Source organism: Myotis yumanensis, unplaced genomic scaffold (genome assembly GCF_028538775.1).
Source record: "Myotis yumanensis isolate MYYU_CA2020_CCGP unplaced genomic scaffold, mMyoYum1.0.hap1 SCAF_16, whole genome shotgun sequence".
In the NCBI taxonomy this organism is placed as follows: domain Eukaryota; kingdom Metazoa; phylum Chordata; class Mammalia; order Chiroptera; family Vespertilionidae; genus Myotis; species Myotis yumanensis.
Genome location: NW_027223767.1, coordinates 28,989,394 through 29,009,448, shown reverse-complemented (window position 1 = coordinate 29,009,448; position 20,055 = coordinate 28,989,394). Strand labels below are relative to the sequence as shown.

Here is a 20,055-nt window from a genome sequence, read left to right as displayed (position 1 = left end):
AAAATTATAGAAATAAAGAACAAATGAATTGTTTCCAGGAGTTAGGGAGGAGGTGGATAGTGGGAGGGAAGTAGGCATGGCTATAAAAGGGCAACATTGGTGGTGAAATTGCCTGTCTTGATTTTATCGGTGTCCATATCTTGGTTGTGATATTATTCTGTAGATTTGCAAGATGTTTCCATTGAGGGAACTGCATGTGAATATAGTTATCTCAAAAGAAAGTTTAATTAAAAAATGAATAGATGTAAAGGGTCTAATACAATAACATTCACTTTACTTTTCCCCTCTCTGAGCCTTAGTTTCCTTATCTATAATAATTATAGCTAGTATTTCCTGCGCAGCCACCATATGCAGGTACTCTGTTTTGTCAAATTTAACTCATAGAACAACCCTCTGAGGTACACAGTATTATCTCCATTTTGCCAGTAAGGAAAGCAAAGTTCAGAGAGTTTAAGTATTTTTTCTAAGGTTGAACAGTTGGTGAGTGGCTATTTCAGTCAAGAGAAGCTAGATTTATGCTACATAACAATCCCCAGGTTTTAGTGGCTTAAAACAACGCAAATTTATCATTTGCTCGTGCTCCTTGTCCATCCTGGGATAGCCAGGAGTGTGCTGTGCTGTGTTCCCTTCTATCAGAGATGCAAGCTGAGGATAGGGTCCATCCTGTGCATCCTTAATTGATGAGGAGGCAAAGAGGGGACAGTGAATTGTGTAGTGTCCTTTGAAGTTTCTTCCCAAGAGTTACACACATCACTTTCACTTATATTTCACTGATTAAAACAGGTCATGTGGCCATTTATGCAAATTAGGAGGGCCAAAAAGTGCTGGCCTACTGTGTGCTTGGAAGGAGAACAAATATTTTAGTGAACAGAATTAATAAAGACACAACTCGCCCTGACCGGTTTGGCTCAGTGGATAGAGCGTCGGCCTGCGGACTGAAGGGTCCCAGGTTCGATTCCAGTCAAGGGCATGTACCTTGGTTGCGGGCACATACCCAGTGGGGAGTGTGCAGGAGGCAGCTGAATCGATGTTTCTAACTCTCTATCCCTCTCCCTTCCTCTCTGTAAAAAACCAATAAAATATATTTAAAAAAAAAAAAAGACACAACTCAAAGTCAAAGTCTATGCTCTTTCCTTTGTACCATTGGCCCCACAGGATTGTTGCAAAGATTAAAAATGTGAAAACATGGAAGGATTTAGGTGGGTCCTGGCTTATAGTTTGTGTTCAACAAGTATTGAAATTGAATCCTAAATTCTGGTCCAAGTAGAAACAGGTCCAGTTTGTCTTCAGTATTCTTTTCTGGTCACTCTGTGCCTGGAAGCTATCTCACATGGTCAGGCCCCATGACTGTGCCCCTTGCTCCAGCCTCCATCTCCAGCAAAGTTCCTGTGCTCCATTGGTTTCCTCTGGAACTTGCTCACTGTCCTGTAACATCATCAGCTGATTTCAGATGGGCTGACCCTTAGAGAATATTTATTCAGTCTCTAAGAGGAAACCGAGGCACAGAGCAGGGCCCAGACTTGCCTGAGAACATGTGGCTAGTTGGTAGAGAGCCAGGACCAGAGCCCACACTTTCCACTTCTGAGCCTAGTGCCCTTCTTGCTGCTTCTCACACTGGTCTCTTGTACCAACTTAGTGCACTCAGCTGACAGGCCATTCATGTAATTTTCTCACTTTCTCTCTTACAGTCCTGAAGGTGAACAAGAGGAGACATTAAAGGAGTCACCCAAGGAACTGAAAGAGAAAGACATGTATGGCCACCAAAGGGCTGCCTAAGGATACTATGTAAAGTTTTGGTTTTAGGGAAATAGTATTTCCTTGTTTGTAAGAATCTACATTCTTCTCATTTTTTTTGTGAACCTGTTTCTTCTTTCACCAAGAAGATGTGATCTAAATTACTAGCATCTTGCAATCAAGGAAATACAGTGATGATAACAACTATGTGTTTCTACTTGAGGTATAAACCTATTTATATAAATGGATTAAATCTGGTTCCCACGCAAATATACTTTCATCTATGGACATAGTTTACTTTTATTTATTTACTTATTATTAAATTAAATCTTTATTGTTCAGTTTATTACATTGGTTCCTCTTTTTTCCCCCCATAACTCCCCTCCACCCAGTTCCCACCCCACCCTCCGCCCTCACTCCCCACCCACTGTCCTCATCCATAGGTAAACGATTATTGAATGGACATAGTTTACTTTTAGGTGCTGAGATATATTTAAAGTTTGTATTTCTTTGTAAGATACTCTCCAATATCCTCTTTAAGATATATATAAGATATTCAAAGATATTGTCTAATTCTGGCCTGTTGCCAAATAAAGATTTTTGTCAGGAGCATCTTTATTTTTTAAAAATATATTTTGTTGATTTTTTACAGAGAGGAAGGGAGAGGGTTAGAGAGTTAGAAACATCGGTGAGAGAGAAACATCAATCAGCTGCCCCCTGCATACCCCCCACTGGGGATGTGCCCGCAACCAAGGTACATGCCCTTGACTGGAATTGAACCTGCAGGCCGATGCTCTATCTGCTGAGCCAAACTAGTCAGGGCAAGAGCATCTTGAACTAGTTAACTACCACGTGTCCAAAATGGAAACCATCCCCACATGCCACAATATTTTGAATTTAACTGAAAAGATCAGTTTGCAATGAATACTATAAAAATAAATATATTACTCACAGTTCGGGTGTTCTTTAATATTTTCAGCTGAAAGTTCTCAGAAAAATGATTTTAAAGTTGGTCAGGGCTGCCACTTAGGGAAAACATTTTTTTTTATAGACACGCTTGGCATTTGGGGAAGGTCTGCCATGTGCATCTACAGATGCTTATGGCGTACAATGGGTTAAAAAGTACCTCTCAGGAATATGTTGTTAGATTTTTCCAAACATCTCCCAGTTATTGTGTGCTTTTAATTTTTTAGATCATTGACAGACATTCAAGACCTGTCTCGTATCTCCTATGAACAAGATGCTTCTTTTAAGGAAGTCTCTTGCAAAACACCCAGAATAAACCATGCGCTTCCTAGTGTCAGCACTCCACTCAGCCCAGGTAATCTCTTGAAGGGAGGAGAAGCTTTTGGGGGAGGGAGCGACAGCCCCTGCGCCATTGGCTCTGGAAGCCAGGCCTTGGGAGCAGACCTGGAAGGTGCTTTCTCGCAGCGCAGAGGTATTCTTTAGGGCCAGAGTTGAAGGGACAACCCCATGGGAGGCTGGGAAGGGTGGTGCTGGTGGTCATTAAGCAGCTGTAGGAGGTGTTTTTACTGTAGTGGGAGAGACATGCAAATGCAGAGACTGCTCTGTACCCCGAGCACTATTGAATTTAGTACAAATACATTGCATTCTCTAGAGTTTGTAACTTCAAACAGTCCCTTGTGCTTAAACATGTATAGTTCTGAGCCCTGCAGCTGTCTATAGCCAGCACCAACACCCTCATGTCCTAGTTATCCCTCTATTTTGGTGACTAAGTTTGGAGACTGTTTATTTGTTTGTTTGTTTGCTTATATTTTTTGTTGATAATCCTCACCCAAGGATATTTTTTCCATTGATTCTGTTTTTAGTGAGAATGGAAGGGAAGGAGGGAGGGAGAGAGAGAGTGAGAGAGAGAGAGAGAGAGATTGGTTGCCTCCCACACACACCTGACCCTGGCCAGGAACAAACCTGCCCAGGTGCCCTTAACAGGAATCGAACCCATGATCCTTCAGTGCGAGGGCTGATGCTCTCCCACTGAGCTACACCAGCTAGGGCAAGACTGTCATTTTTTTAATACTTGGAGGAGCTGCGTCTCAGATCAGTGATTATTTTGGTTACTAACATTTTGGAGATTGCATGGTATAGGTATATGGTTGTGTGAGGTTTTCTGTTTTTGTTTTTAAATAATATAAAGGATTCAGACACTAACTACCCTCTTTTCTACAACAGAGTCAATTTCTTCATCTGATAGTCACTATAAAGACTGCCTTGAAAGCTTCACATTTCAGGATAAAACAGGGTCTACCTCGTGCTGGAGCTATCAGGAATCCACTTTGTCTGATAAATTTACAACTGTCCAGGAGAAAGTACAGAGCCTAGAGTCCCTTTTTGCTTCCTCTGAAACTCTTCCTTCAAGACTGACTGATCACGTAAGTATGCCAGGTCTGCATTCCTATGGAGTCAGCCCAAAGGCCTCCATGGTCCAGAGTGCCATGATTTCTCCAAATCCATTTTACAAAGAGAGCAAGAAGCCAGCGGGATCCTTTCCAGCTTCCCTGGGGCTCCTCCCTGAGACTGTATTGTAAGATAGACCCTGGGTTTTTGTCTCCCGCCCCTCCCCCCCCCCCCCCCCCCCGCCCCCAATCCCCTGCTGCCTAGAGGTCATGTTTGGCAATTTCTCTAGGAGCCAAACTCTGCCATAGTTTATGATGCCACCTTCACCTGCATTATTTTTCTCTCTAATCATATCCTACCTACTTGAGGAGGTTTGAGTTGTTCTTGAAGCCTCCTCTGTTTAGTTCCCTAAGAGTTGTGATTGATCTTCAGTCTTCTCTGAACTCCTGAACGAATAGTCTGTAGTGAAAACACTCAGTTGTATGCCACCTTCTTCTCTCCTCCCTCATATTTTGCACGTGTAGTCTTTTCAAGAAAATGACGAGTTTCTTCCTTGGTGCTGTGCATTGAGAACCTGTCGCTCTATCCCTTTGCAATGTAACTTTGCCGGTTCTGCCACCTCCAGGCCTCCGACATGTGAATGAAACCCTCTTGAGTTCTCCAAACCATTATCACCCCAACTGGCATATGGAGCAGTTCCTGCTGAGCGCTGCCTCCCAGAATCGAGTAATAAAATAGTTATGTTTATTCACTAAAAAACAAAACAAAATAAAAAGAACCTGTTGACTCGCCATCCTATAGTAGATTGATTATTGGCTTTGGCCCTCGGTGAGAAACCAACTATTACCTTCTTTAGGCATTTGATTCACAAAAGGTCTCAGTCTGAAGTAGGGCAATAAAGAATTTTATGCTTTCGTTCATCAAACTGTTCATTGGGCAGGTTCTAAATGCCAGACACCTTGCCCAGCCCTCTTCAAGGCATCCAAATGTGAATATAAAAGGTCTAGTCCCTGCCCTGAAGGAGCTCACCACCTAGTGAGAAAGACTGTATCACAGAGGGAGTACTGAGTGCTGAGTGCTGCATAGGCAAGAGGGGTAAGAAGGCTTCCTGGAGGAGGTGGCATTTGAATGAATTTGACTCAATCAACAAGCAACTGGTTTCTTCCACTGATGATACACAGCCTTAATGTTGGAAATGGTTGCGCTGTATGGGCCTTTTTTGCTCAATATATGTGTTAATTACCATATTTATATCTTACTTATAGAAAAGATCATCTACATTTACTAGGACTGGTTCCTCCAGAAGTGCTAAGGTGCCTGACAAATCATCCCTTGCCATCCAGAAAAGGAGCCTGCCAAGAGGTACCCTGTTTAATATCAAAACACAAGTTTATAATAGAAAGGCAATTAAAGGGAGCCATAGTCTCATCTTTGATGCTACATTTTATTTTAACAAAAATATTATTTCCCCCCAATTATAAAAGTAAAACATACTCATTATAGAAAACGTGGAGAATAAAGAAGAGCTTAAAAAAGAAACACATTGAATTCTACCACCAACACTATTTTGGTACATATCTTTTCTATATTTTTAGAAATATACAAAAAAAACCCCACATATTTTTAGCATAGTTGAGATTATATATTACATCAGTTCTAGCCAGCTTTTTTTCTTTGATGATATATTTTGAGGATTTCTCCTCTCCAGTAAAAATTATTTGTAAATATGTTTAATGGATGCATAGTAGTCCATTCTACATATGCTGCGTAACTATGTCCTTATGTTGAAGGACTGTGCAAAAATCTGTATCTGCACCTTGGCTCCTTTCCTTGGGAAAGCTTAGAGGACAGTTCCAGTGTGTTAACAGCTCTTAGACAGGCGTGTTGCCTTTGCCACATTAATGTTTTTTTAAAACATGGAACACTTCACAAATTTGCATGTCATCCTTTTTGCAGGGACCATGCTAATCTTCTCTGTATCGTTCCAGTTTTATTATCTATTACTAGTGGCCCTGCGCACAAATCCGTGCACGAGTAGCTCGCTGCCCCGCCCTCATGTAGCTCTCCCCCACTCATAGCTCACTGCTCTTCCCTCCTGTAGCTCTCTGCCGCCACTTGTAGCTCGCTGCCCCGCCCTCCTGCTGATCGGTTCTTACGCATCACAGCGTAATGACCATTTGCATATTACCTCTTTATTATATAGGATTTTTATTATTATTTTTAATCCTCACCCGAGGATATTTTTTCCATTGATTTTTAGACAGAGTGGAAGGGAAAGGGAGAGACAGAGAGAAAGACCAATGTGAGAAAGACACATTGATTGGTTGCCACTCGCATGCCCAGGAGCCTGCAACCGAGGTACGTGCCCTTGACTGAAATCAAACCCAGGACTGTTCAGTCCTCAGGATGACGCTCTATCCACTGAACCAAACTGGCTAGAGGCTTATTGTTATTATTTTAAATTTTTATTGATTCCAGAGAGGAAGCAAGAGGGAGAAAGATAGAAACATCAATGATGAGTGAGAATCATTGATTGGCTGCCTCTTGCATACCCCACACTGGGGATCAAGTTAGATGCCCTGACCTCCTGGTTCATAGGTCAATGCTCAACTGAGCCACACTGGCCAGACTGTATCGTCTTGCATCTTTGGTACAACTCTTAGAATCTCCTTCTGGGGGATAAGGATTTTGTGGATTCTGCTGAGAGGGTGTGGTTGATGTTATAATTGAGCACTTAGGGGAAGGCCCAAAGTATGATTGCTTCTGTGTGCCCTGGCCTCATGATCTATAGAGAAATCTGTCTACTTTGTGTTTTGTCCCTTTTGACTGGTCCAGAGCCTCTCTCTATATCCCTTTATCAGCCCTGTTCTGGACTGTGCTCCCAGCCTCTCAGTAAGAATTTGTACTTCACCTACCCCAGATATCCTTGGGGAATGAGGGGCTCAGATTAAGCAGTACTGGGGTAGGGGTAACATAGGAAAGGATTCGGAGTAAAAGGGGGAGTAAAGCCATTCACATGTTTGGAGGTGTCAACTAGGCCTGTTATTGTAAGAGGCCTTTTCTCCGCCTTAGTTTGTTTCACATTGGAAAATCCTAAATCAAATCCATGTGGGAGCCTAGAAAATCCACTTTAGGTCCAGTAGAGTGTTAAGTCATTTCCCCTTTTATCTTTTTAAAGAACTAATAGAAGCCATCTCGCAGCATCACATTGACAAGCTACCACCTCCATCTCAGGAGCTACTTGATGAAATTGGTAAGGGATGCTCAATACAGAATGTCGGTGGCCCTGTTAGCTGTGGTCACTGAGGGCAATATGGTTCCTTGCCTTGGGAGTGAGCTAAGTGCAGAAGGCCCTATGACTGTACAGAATTCAGGAAGGGGCAGTTTTTAAACCAATGGACCTTGGATTTCTGCCGAAGCCTGGCCAGGATAACTGGCCTGTGTCATTTTGTCTCTTACAGGGTCCCTGGTAATGATTCTACCAGTAAGAGAAAATAACAACGTTCATGTGGTTTATTATGATGAACTTCTGTTATTAAAGGAATTGTTATCTCCTTTTCTAACCAACCCAGACATATCTTGGAGGAATGATGTCTGGTTACTGAATCCAAGACACCCTGTTCTTTCAGTTCAGCCATTAGCAGGAGGTATTGAAGGTATTGGCATTGTGGATGAATCACTTTCCTGAGGGCAGAGAAGTCAGTGGCACAAGACCTAATGTGACCAGAATTTTCCATTTCAGGAAGAGACTGAGCAATATCAGTTCAGTTATAATTGTAGCTGATTGGCTGGCCTTTCCCAGCTGAGTAGGTGCTGGACGTAAATGCTATAGAGACATTTGGGGCAGGTGGTTTGCTTCCCCAGAAAAGACTGGCTGCTCTTTTCTTGACAGCCTGGCCCACCAGCCTCACCCTCAGAGGACACATCTTGTGAGACCTCTGATGGTTCAATTCTTAGGATGGGGCCTCTAGAAATTTTCCTGAGGGGCACCTCTTGGTTTTCAGAGTCTCAGAGGTTTTGTGTGTCTGGATACAGGAAGAGGAAGGTGAATGAGGACTTACCTGGTCTGACTCAACTGAAAGCTACCATCTATGTTGTCACAAGCCCCAGCCCCATTGGCCTGATAAGCTTGGGTGGAGTCAGTCAGAGCTGCCAGAACCTGCCTTAAGGTCTTCTTCTGTAGTCATAGGCCCTTCTTGCCTACTGCACCCCTCCCCTGATGCCACAGGGTCATACAGGTCACAGGACTTGGGGCTGTTTTCTCAGGGCACCACCCCCACGGTCTGCTCTGGAACTCCCTAGGGAGTCCTTGCAAAGTCCTCTTCTCCAGTTTCTCTTTTAAAAAAAAAAATATATATTTTTTATTGATTTCAGAGAAGAAGGGAGAGGGAGAAAGATAGAAACATCAATGATTAGAGAGAATCATTGATCAGTTGCCTCCTGCACGCCCCACACTGGGGATTGAGCCCGCAACCCGGGTATGTTCTCTAACCAGGAATTGAACTGTGAACTCCTGGTTCATAGGTCAATGCTCAACCACTGAGCCATGCTAGCCTGGCCAGTTAGCTCTTCCTTTTTTTTTTTTTTTTTTTTTCCTGTTTTGGTCTTTTTGTTAATCCTCACCCTGGGATATTTTTTTATTGATCTTTTAGAGAGAGTGGAAGAGAGAGGGAAAGACAGAAACATCAATATGAGGGAAACCCATTGATTGGTTGCCTCCTGCACGAGCCCCAACCAGGGCCTGGGCCAGGGAGGACCCTGCAACCAATGTATGTGCCCTTCTCCGGAATTGAATCCGGGACCCTTTGCTCTGCAGGCCGACGCTGTATCCACTGAGCCAAACCAGCCAAGGCATGCTCTTCTTAATACAAAAGAACTGCTGCTTGTGAGTAGATAGAGGTCACCATACACCCTACAGGGTGTCATCTGTGCCTTGGTCCTGGCATAAGCAGTATTTGTAGGCTCCTTTGAGGTTTGACTTGAGTGAAACTTTCCTCTGGGTTCTGCTGTCTTCTTTCTTCAGTCACCACGCGGAGTCCCCCGTTTCAGCAGCTGTCACCAGGTCTCTTCCCGGGCTCCAGCCTCATGGCACTGCTGAGTCCCTGGGCTGTGTGCAGCCCTCCCTCATGTTGCTCACAGGACTGATCTGGGCCAAGTTTCTAGGTGATGTCTGTACTTGGAGATGGGTCAGTAATTTTCCAGAAAGAAAAAGGGCAGAGGGCATTTGGGTAGTTTCTCCTAATAGTGGGTGCTCTCAGCTGGTTATATACATCATCACTCTGTTGTTCCCCCTCAGGACTGACCAGAAGCTGATACCTGTGCTTTTGGAGCACCCACATCTAAAGCCCTGGGCTTCTGGCAAGGGCATAAAGGGGAGGTGCTTTAGAATCCTAGGGGATCCTTAAGATCAACAAAGGACTACTTTAATAAGGATAAAATGAGCTTTTTATTTCAAATTATATTGAATGATCTTGTGAGGCCCCATGATGCCCAGGAGCTACCAGGTAGGGCCTGTAACTGACCTACAGGAAGGGTGAGACCTGTTTCTGCACACAGCAGGGCTGTGTGGTGAGCGAGCCCTGGGCTCCTGTCTGTGCTGCCTCCCAGCTGTCACTGCTCTGCTCTGGGAGCACTTGGAGGAGACCAAACACCTAACAGATGCAAGGCAGTGTGCTGAGCTTAGCAGATGCTTGTCTTGGTCTAGTGAGCAATTCTTTAGGAACTGGAAATTATATTCTTTGCTTTCTGTCTTTCCCATTAACTAGGTAAAAATATAGTCCAATAGGGATGGGGGAAATTATGGGTTGCTCTGATTCTGTTTCAAACTGTTTGAGAGATTAGAAAATGGAGATTAAGAGCATAAACCTTAGAGCTAGACTGCCTGGGTTTAAATTCCATTTCCTCCTCCTACTCTCTGTGATTCTAGATAAATTCCTCCTTAACCCTTTTTTACTTCCATTTCCACATCTGTTAAACAGGAATAACAATGTGATCAATCTCATAGGGTTGTTGTGAGAATTAACTGCAAACATTGATCTTGACTTAATGATAGTTAGAAACCGTACCTGCCACATAGGGCTCTAGAAATCTTCCCTATCATCATCGGTTTTATTTTTATTGTTGTGTGGGATTGAAAGTCCTCATGCAGTGGTTTCCAGGCACCAGAATCACCTGGTTAAAGTACAGATTGCTGGACCCCACCCGAGTTTCTGATTCAGTGGGTCTGGAATGAGGCCCAGAATTTGCATATGTAATGAGTTCTCAGGTCTGAGGACCACCCTTTAAAAACCACTGCCCTAGAGAATGGTGTGACATGCAAAGAAGAGATAAGTTGCCTTCTGCTTTTGTATTGGACAGAGCACTTGAAGAGGCAGCAGGCCTCATCCACAGTGTTGGGTGAGGACCCAGCAAATCCTCTGGGCGTTACTGCAAAAGGTAAGCCAACTACCCAGATGTTTCTCATCAGGTTCTTGCTGTGGTGCTGCCCTTGGCAGTACAGTGGTACATTTGGGAGAGTGGACCTTGGGGTTAGGCATAACCACCTTGATTCTGACTCCACTGCTTTTGTATGGCAAACTGTTTAATGTCTCTGAACCTCAGTCATCCTCACCTGTAAAATGGGGATGATCCTTCCTACTCCATGATGTACATAATAGTTTCATACACAGTGCCTGGTACATTGTAAGACACTGAACAAATGTTAGTTCCCTTCCCTTCATAGGACAGCTGGCAAGATGGAACAAGATGGCATGTGTAGAATGCCTGGCATACATTAAAGGGTACTACCCTTCCCCACCCAAATATTTTCCCTGGGGCTCCAACCTAGAAACATCTCGCAAGTGAGAACAAGGTGGCCCTCAAGGAAATCTGTGCGATTTGTTTTCAGGGTCTCTTCCTTCCTCTTTTATGTTCCCTTTCTTTCCTCTGTCTCTCTTGAGCCCTGGCACAAGCAGGGTTTCCTGTAGCTTCACCTGGCACTGAAGAGCTCCCAGGACCCCTGCGGCAGCTGCTGTGGAGACAGGCACCCTGCAGACTGCCACCTGGCACCTGCTCTCCTGGGGAAGAAGGAACTAGACAGGGGCCACTGATTAGCCCTAAGTTTTTAAAGCACTCCATCTAAGGCAGTCTTTTTGAATTATTGTTTTTTTGTTGTTCAAATAAAGTGAAGTTTTTCAACTGTTTTTAGATCAAAGTCATTCAGAAGAACAAGAAACTAGCAGTACAAAAGAAGATAGCAGTGTGCTTTGGACCCAAGAAACTCAGGGTCTAGAAGAGGACACAGAAAGGTAACATAAAAAGCTGGACTTTTGAAAGGATTTAAAATGCTGTATTAGTTTTTGTTCTGCTATTGACAATTAAGAAGAAGGGGGGAAATACTCTTTTTTCATACTATCCCAATAGCCCCTATTCCTAAAATGTTAAAAAAATTTTTAATTGTCATAGAATACACATAACATAAAATGTTTAAGTTCACTAGTGTTAATTATATTCACATTGTTGTGCAACCAATCTCCAGAACTTTTCCATGTTGCAAAACTGAAACTCTATACCCATTAAACAACTCCTCATATCCCCCTCCCCTCAGTCCCTAGCAGCCACCATTCCACTTTCTGTTTCTTTGACTTCGAGGCCTTTTGATGACGTTGTATAAGTGAAACGATACAGTACTTGTCTTTTTGTAACTAACTTATTTCTCTTAGCATAATGTTCTCAAGATCCATTCATGTCGCATGTGTCAGAATTTTCTTACTTTTTAAGGCTTAATTCCATTGTACTAGTATGTTTATGTGTATGTGTATTGGATTTTGTTTATTCTTTCATTTGTTAGTGGACACTGGTTGCTTCCACCTTTTGACTATTGTGAATAATGCTGCTATGAACATAGGTATACAAGTATCTCTTCAAGGCACCCTGCTTTCAATTCTTTTGGACATATTCTGACGTGGGGTTGCTGGATCGTATGGTAAATCTATTTTTAATTTTTTGAGGAAATACCAGACTGTTTTCCACAGCAGCTGCACCATTTTACACTCCCACTGACAGTGCACAAGGGTTTCAGTTTCTTCACATTCTTGCCAATACTTATTATTTTCTGGTTTTTTTTTTTGTGTTGTTTTTTTGTGAGTGTGTTTTTTTATAGTAGCCATCCTAAAGGATATGAGGTGATAACTCATTGTGGTTTTGATTTGCATTTTCCTTATCATTAGTGATGCTGAGTATTTTTTTCAAATGTGTTTGATGCCCATTTGTATATGTTCTTTGAAGAAATATCTATTTGACTCCTTTGCCCATTTTTTAATGGTTTTTTTTTCTTGTCAAGTTTTTTGTGTTTTTGTTTGTTTTTTACTTCATTTTGCAAGGCAAACACAGGTTTCAGCTTCTTTCAAGACATTTTACTTAAAGCATTGGAAGAGAATTGTTAGATCTTTCTAGCCAACTACGAGGAAACGGGGCAGTCACCTAGACAATGCAGTGTGAAAAACACAAGGTTGCCTTAAGAAACCCGATTCTCCCCTGATTCAGAGCTCTCCTCTAACTTGTGTTGTAAGGTAAACCACTGCAGTTCATCTCCTTTACCTCCTGACTTCTCTTGCCTTGTCCTGCCATTCAGGGCAAGATGAGTAAGACACTCTTTGGGCACAAAGTTGAGGAGTGCTATTTTAATGCAATATTTTTAAAAAAATAGAAAGTAATACAAAAAAGAATCCATGATGAATAAAATATCTGAATTTTAAGGAAAGACAGGATCTGAATCTGCCTTTGCACCACTTGCTTCATCCTAATCCTGATCCTGTGAGTCCTTAAGGTAGCCTTGCAGAATTCTTTCAGCTGCAATGATAGAAAACCCCACTATTGTGCTTAAGTGAGTTTGTCTCACATGACAAGAGGCCCACAAGTTGGTAGGGCATCAAAGGATGGTTCTTTTGATCTTCCTGGTGTGCCATCTGTAGCAACAGCATAGCATGCTGGCCTTTATTTTCAGGCTAGTCACCTCCTGGTTGCATGACCCCTGTCCACAGACCAGGCAGAGATAAGAGAGTGGGGCAAAGGAATATTCTAGATGACTTGGTCTCTTTTTATTTGGGAAGCAAAATCTTTCCCAGAAGCCCTTCCCAGCAGATGCCCACTATATATCATTGGCCAAAGGGGATGCGTGACCATCTTCAGTTACAAGGGAGAATGCAATTTGAGCCTTAACTTTTTAGCTGCTGTAGAAGAAGAAGGCAAGGGAGAAGAGTGATAGAGCTTTTCGATAGTGAATCCTGTTTTTGTCACATTCTTCAAGGGTAAAATCATTCTCTATAAGGAAGGAAAAGAGAGGGACCTGGAAGGGAAGGTCTGTGAAGTGGAGGAGGAGACAATAGGCCCTGGGACCTTTGAGGAAATGGGGAAAGGTTTTTGGGAGAGACAGAGAAGAAAAAGGGGAAAAGGGGAGGGAGATAAATATATTTTTTTAAGTTTTAGAAATATAGTATTTTGATCATAATGTATGATGTAACTCTAGTCCTTCCATCTCCCCAAAACATCCCCAGTAATATCCATGTCATTATTCAAGGCAAAATGTAAATGAGTTCTCAGGTTTACTGTGGCTGGTCTGAGGACCACCACAGTGGAGTAGTTCAGGAAGGCAGAGTTACATTTGATTACATAAAGTCACATGATTAAAAGCTAGCTACTGTTATTGTTGTCTCTTCCTTTTCCAAAAGGGCTGGCTGTGCTGGACACAGAGATGCCCACAGATGCTCCGTCATCTCAGTCCTCGGCACCAAGCCAGAGTGGTAGCTATTTTTCAGATGGGTGGGACTTTACAGGCCTTCTGAAAACACACTCTGCATCATTTAGTCCCAGAGGTAGTTCTTAATTTAAAAAACTTATAGAAATGAAGGTACAGTTCTAGCCTCAGGTGGAAATTGACTTAATGATCAAGAAATGAGCGGGGGTGAGGGGAGACAATGAGGGGATAAGGACACATATGTAATACCTTAATCAATAAATAAATAAAAAAAGAATTGAGGCAGTCTGGCATCAGACTTTAGAAGGTATTGATCTCCTGGGTGCTGAAGCTTTTTGTCAAGAGGCTTAAAGGAGGATTTTGTGCACATTTAAATCGGGTCTAGGTGACCTCTGCAACTCCACAGACAATCTCAGTGAGCTCTCATTTTCTTGTATGTGTAATGAAAGCACAAGTTTGAAGGTCCTTTCGCACTGTAAAGTGCTATGGCTCCTTCTGGAGGAGACAGGAAATGACTGTTGTCTCAATTCTCTTCACTTGCCCTTGGATAGAGCTCACTCTTCTCTCGATGAGGACCTGGAAAGATGGCTCCAGCCACCTGAGGACATCACAGTGCTACAGGATCTCCCCAAAGGCTCTGCAAGGTTATTTACTGTTCTCCATCGGGGGATCGTTTTCTTCTTTCTCTGGAAGGGGGACTAGATGTTAGTTTTTAAAAAACATCTTGCCTTTTTGAGGAATGAATGTCTGGTGATGGCATTACATTGCTGTAGATAAGCCAGCCCTGACTCCTGTCTGCCCATCTTCCTCCAAACACCCATAGTACTCAAGATATTGATTAACAGATGGATATCAGTATAGAGAGAGGCCTCTACGATTGCTATATCTTGGCCCTGTCACCTTCAACATTTTCATCAGTTGTTTGAATTAAATAAAAAAGGCATGCTTATCAGGCTTTTAGATAATACAAGTCTAAAATGAATACAAATGTGATAGGTGATAGACTATGGATTCAAAATGGTCTTGACAGGTGGAAATGTTAGATTTCTCTAAAGATGAAGCTGAGCATTTGCATCCAAAAGTATAGAATGTGCGAGATCTGACCTAATGTGGAATTTTTTTTGGAAGATCCTACTTACTGTAATCTCATTGAAAGCAGGAAGTGTGTCATTTATTTACTTACAGAGAGAGGGAGAGGGAGAGGGAGGGGGGAGGGGGGAAAAAAAGAGAGAGTGAGTCTTATTTTTACATGCCCAGTATTTAGCAGGAATTTTGAGATAGTAAGAATTCAAGAAGTTCTTATTGAAGAAGGCATGGACAGCAACTCCATGAGGCCTCAGTTTGATGCAGTTGCTAAAAAGGTCAATGAAAAATAAAAATAAAAAGGTCAATACAGAAAAATAAAAGTAAAAAGGTCAATACAGCATTCATAATGAGTAGACAAAAATGTATTGACCAGAACAAAGTAATGCCTCACACTGGCATGACACAGAGTAGGGCTCCTTTCTGGGCATCACATTTTAAAAGGGACGCTCACAAATAGAAGAGGATGGCCATTGAACAGTCAGGTCTGGAAACCTTGTCATATGAGAACAGCTGAAGGAGCTGGGGAGGCCGGCCTGAGAAGAGCAGATGGAGCGGAGAATTTGATAGCTCCCCTCAAATACCTGAAATATCGCAAAGTAGAGAGTCAGCTTACTCGCTTCTGCCTCAAAGGACAGAGCTAGTGACTAGAAACTGCAGTGTAAGGGGGTTTTATTCAGTAAAGCACAAACCTCCTCATAGCCATACCTATTTGGCAGAGAAAACAGATGCCTTCACACTTACTTCAACAACAGCTCCTTCCCCTCAAGCACAGGCTGGGTGACTGTTAGTTTAGTTTCAGAGGCATTTGGACAGAGGTAGAAGCTAACCTGAAGGCCTGCTATGGACTCTAGAGCCCATGATTCTATTAGTGATGGGTGACTGTTAGTTTAGTTTCAGAGGCATTTGGACAGAGGTAGAAGCTAACCTGAAGGCCTGCTATGGATTCTAGAGCCCATGATTCTATTAGTGATGGGTGACTGTTAGTTTAGTTTCAGAGGCATTTGGACAGAGGTAGAAGCTAACCTGAAGGCCTGCTATGGACTCTAGAGCCCATGATTCTATTAGTGATGGGTGACTGTTAGTTTAGTTTCAGAGGCATTTGCACAGAGAGAGGTAGAAGCTAACCTGAAGGCCTGCTATGGACTCTAGAGCCCATGATTCTATTAGTGATGGGTGACTGTTAGTTTAGTTTCAGAGGCATTTGGACAGAGGTAGAAGCTAACCTGAAGGCCTGCTATGGATTCTAGAGCCCATGATTCTATTAGTGATGGGTGACTGTTAGTTTAGTTTCAGAGGCATTTGGACAGAGGTAGAAGCTAACCTGAAGGCCTGCTATGGACTCTAGAGCCCATGATTCTATTAGTGATGGGTGACTGTTAGTTTAGTTTCAGAGGCATTTGCACAGAGAGAGGTAGAAGCTAACCTGAAGGCCTGCTATGGACTCTAGAGCCCATGATTCTATTAGTGATGAGAGGTTAGGAGGAAAAAGTCCTTCTCACCCTACCGGGCTTTATTTTCCTCTCTCATTTACATATTTGTTTTGAATATCCACCAAATGAAAACAGAAGAGAAATATCTGAACAGTGCCAGTTTGGTTCAGCCAGCATCTATGGTGCACCAACCTCCATCCTAGCGCTGTGCCTAAGGGCTGGGTGCAGAGGGATGTCTCTGCCCTTAAGAGCTTATAGTTGAATGGGAGAGCTGTTTTTTGCTTACTAGTTTGATAAATGTGGTCTTAAATTGTTAAATACTTTAATTAGATATTTCAGTTCAGAGAGTTTCAGGAAATGAAGGTGAGGTAATGAAGTGCTGGCTGTAAAAGGATACCAATTGCAACATAAGTGAAATGATTTTTTTCTTTGGGACAATATAGCCTAGTGATTGAGAGCAGGGTCTGAGGCAGACCAGCTCTAGGGCTTACTAGGCATGTAATTTAACTTTTGTGCCTCAGTTTCCTTATCACTTAATGAGGCACATATAGTTGTGATGAGAATTGAGTTAATATATATTATAGCCCTTGAACCGATGTCTGGCCTATAGGGTACACTCCATTAGCGCTAGCTATTATTATGTTTCCTTTGGAGTATAGTCCTGTTCCCTTGGCTATTGTGTATATGTTTTGATAGGGAAAATCATTGTTATTAAAGGGAGACAGATACCAAGGATCAAGAAGTTGGTGAAAAGAAGAGGAAAGTGGAAGGAGGCATGAAACCAGAGAGGACATCAGAGAGCTTTCTAGGGGCTTCTAAAGAAGGTATGTATGAATGAATAATCATTTACAGTGTAGCTGGGAATCCTTGGGCTTTGATGCACATCAAAGTTAGTTAGAAACGTTTTCCAGATGCTATACGTAATTCTCATACACATTTCCCCCATAGTTCAGCCCAGGATTTCTGTTCATTGCTAATCATGTCTTCATCACAAAACAGCAACAACTTCCAATTTCATTTCTAAAGCAAGCCCTTGGCCAGTCTCATCATCCTTATCTTGCACATTGTCTGGAAAGATGTTTTGCTTCTGTCTAGTACCTTCAAAAGAGTTCTAAATTTAGCTCACACACAGGCTGCAGAATCCAATAAGAAATCATAAATTGTGTCATTTAAATGGAGTCTACAGTAATGTGAAAGGTATAAATTAACCTTAATATCAAAACAATTTGATAGGGCTTTAAAATGCCATTCACAAATGATGCCTGCCTATATTTAAGTTCCTTCTACTCAGGAAGTTGGAGACATTAACTCTTTCAGATCAGGTATCCCTTTCATCCTTCTCCAGTCCATTTGCATTCTGCTCTCCCTGCCCTGCTTTGTGCTCCAGGATGCTGACCCTGCACCTCCTGGGATTCCTGGCCAGCTGTCTTCCCGGTGGCCAGTGGGAGGCACCAGCATATCAGAGGGCAGGAGAGCAGTTGGGGTATTACTTCCCCTGCCTATCTAATTCAGCACCTCATCTCTGCCTAGAAGTGGTGTCCCTCCACAAACACAGCCCATTCTTCCCAGTTCCAGCTCTCACTGGGTTCCAGTAACCATCCTGCCCTACCTCCACCCTCCAATTCTTTCAGATTAGTGATAATGGCTTCCCACTGCTGCTAGTCACTGGATGCCTTGCCATCCCTTTTTTGCTCCCTCAACTCTGACTACATCTCTCTAAGTAATCACTTCAGTGAAGGTCCTGGGATTGCATTCTGTTGTTTTCAGGACCCTAACTGGGACAGAGCCCAGCGTGTGTGAGCATTGAGCTAGTGTTCAATTCACTGAGAGTATAATACAGAGGCTTTATGAATTAGCATCATAGTGTCCATAGCTATGACAGGGAACTGCAAAATGTTAGAAGAGAAAACCAATGAACTGTTTTTAGAAAGAATCTAGGTAAAACAGTTCACCTTAAAATAGAGAGGGTACTAATGTGACTTCTGAATACTAGTACCCTTTGACCTAGCAAGTAATCAGGTTGTTTTTTCTTCCTCCTATATTTCATCAAGAGGAACTGAAATCTTGTTTTGGGAAGCGACTGAGTTGGTCAGAACCATCCAGGTAATGAGATACCAGATGTTTGTAGGTCAGAGTTCATTATTGCTAAACAACATGGGCAGACTTTAAACATTTATCAGCATCTTAATAAACATTAGTGACAAAGACTTGAATTCAAAGTTGTTCAATTTTTAAAACATTAATGTTTATACTTAAAACATAAGGTAAAACGAACACTAACTTTGGTGAAGTAATCGGTAGAATTAGCAGAACAGTTTTAGATGAAGGGAAGATGCTGCTATCAATTGCTTTGCAGTCATTTTGCATTTGCATGATACCCTAGTTGAGCATATCTCCTTTGATTATAAAAATTATGTTATTAACCAATGTTACTCCAGTAAATTAAAAAATATATTTTTAGTGATTTCAGAGTGGAAGGGAGAGGGAGAGAGATAGCAACATCAATGATAAGATAGAATCACTGATTGGCTGCTTCCCACACCCCCTACCCCCATCAGGGATCAAGCCCACAACCAGGGCATGTGCCCTAACTGGGAATCAAACCGTGGCTTCCTGGTTCATAGTTCGACACTCAACCACTGAGCCACACTCGCCAGGTCAATAAATTTAATACAAAATTTCTTTTAACTAAAAGAAATAAAAATTCCTTTCCCTTAAATTCAGTTGAATAGAAAGAGGCTGTTTTTTGTGTCTTTTAAAAATGTACACATCAACTCAAAACTCCCTTCTTTGTTTTTTTTAAAAAACACACACAGGATAATAGTACTGGAACAGAGTGACTTGTCAGACTGACCGGAACCGGATCATAGATGGACTCCTGGTCCGAGTTTAAGCACCTGCTTGTGAGCTCCCTTCTCCCTGGTCTGCTTCAGTCACCTTTAGAGTAATGGATCCCTAATTCACACTTTGTTCAGCTGCCACGATAGACATGAAGACTTTGGTCCTATCTGTTTATAGCACATGTAACCATTTGCTTTTGTTTCTGTTTTTCAGAGATATATTTTGAGCTTTTATTTTAGCACAGCAGTTGTAATCATTTGTTTTCAGTTAGATATCTGAAAAGTGAAAGGTAGTGTTGTTGACTGTAAAAATCTCTCATTGTGTTCAGAATGGCTTTGGTTTTATTGACATAGATTTTTGAAAACTTGTACTTCTGTTAGGTAATAAAATGTTTACTTTTAATAGCAGTTAGCTTTTAGCTGTGTAAGATGTGTTTGTTTTAATTATTGGGAGAGAAACCACCACAGCAGACAGGAAGAAGAAAAATTATCTATTTTCAGATTATATGAGCTTATATGTAGAAAACCCTAACTATTCCACAAAAAACCTGTTAGACTAAATGAGTTCAGCAAAGTAGCAGGATACAAAGGCAATACACAAAAATCAGTTGCATTTTCATGAACAATGAACAGTCTGAAAGGAAAGTACAAAAACATTTACAAAGCATCCAATAATAATAAAATGCTTATTAATTTAACCAAAAAGATGAAACATTTATACTATGAAAACTACAAAACATTGCTGGAAGAAATTAAAGATGACATAAATGAAAACACATCCCATATTTATATAATGGAAGACTTAATATTTTTAAAATGTCAGTACTACCCAAAGTGATCTACAGATTCAATATCAAAATCCCAATCCTAAAATTCC

The 20,055-nt window shown here is 41.9% G+C and overlaps 1 protein-coding gene and 1 pseudogene across 1 annotated transcript in view; one reads left to right on the top strand and one right to left on the bottom strand.

Moving 5' to 3' along the window:
• TEX14 (testis expressed 14, intercellular bridge forming factor) overlaps positions 1-19,519 on the top strand; it is a 124,127-nt gene extending 104,608 nt beyond the window's left edge. The window contains exons 23-33 of the mRNA XM_070395326.1: positions 1,689-1,751; positions 2,928-3,055; positions 3,925-4,124; positions 5,355-5,451; positions 7,268-7,342; positions 10,447-10,524; positions 11,276-11,375; positions 14,374-14,466; positions 17,056-17,162; positions 18,390-18,441; positions 19,155-19,519. Coding sequence (XP_070251427.1) covers positions 1,689-1,751; positions 2,928-3,055; positions 3,925-4,124; positions 5,355-5,451; positions 7,268-7,342; positions 10,447-10,524; positions 11,276-11,375; positions 14,374-14,466; positions 17,056-17,162; positions 18,390-18,441; positions 19,155-19,191 — 1,030 coding nt within the window. The 3' untranslated portion in view covers positions 19,192-19,519. The remainder of the gene's footprint in view (positions 1-1,688; positions 1,752-2,927; positions 3,056-3,924; positions 4,125-5,354; positions 5,452-7,267; positions 7,343-10,446; positions 10,525-11,275; positions 11,376-14,373; positions 14,467-17,055; positions 17,163-18,389; positions 18,442-19,154) is intronic.
• On the bottom strand, positions 6,000-6,113 carry LOC138995192 (U6 spliceosomal RNA; annotated as a pseudogene).
• Positions 19,520-20,055: the final 536 nt, after the last annotated feature.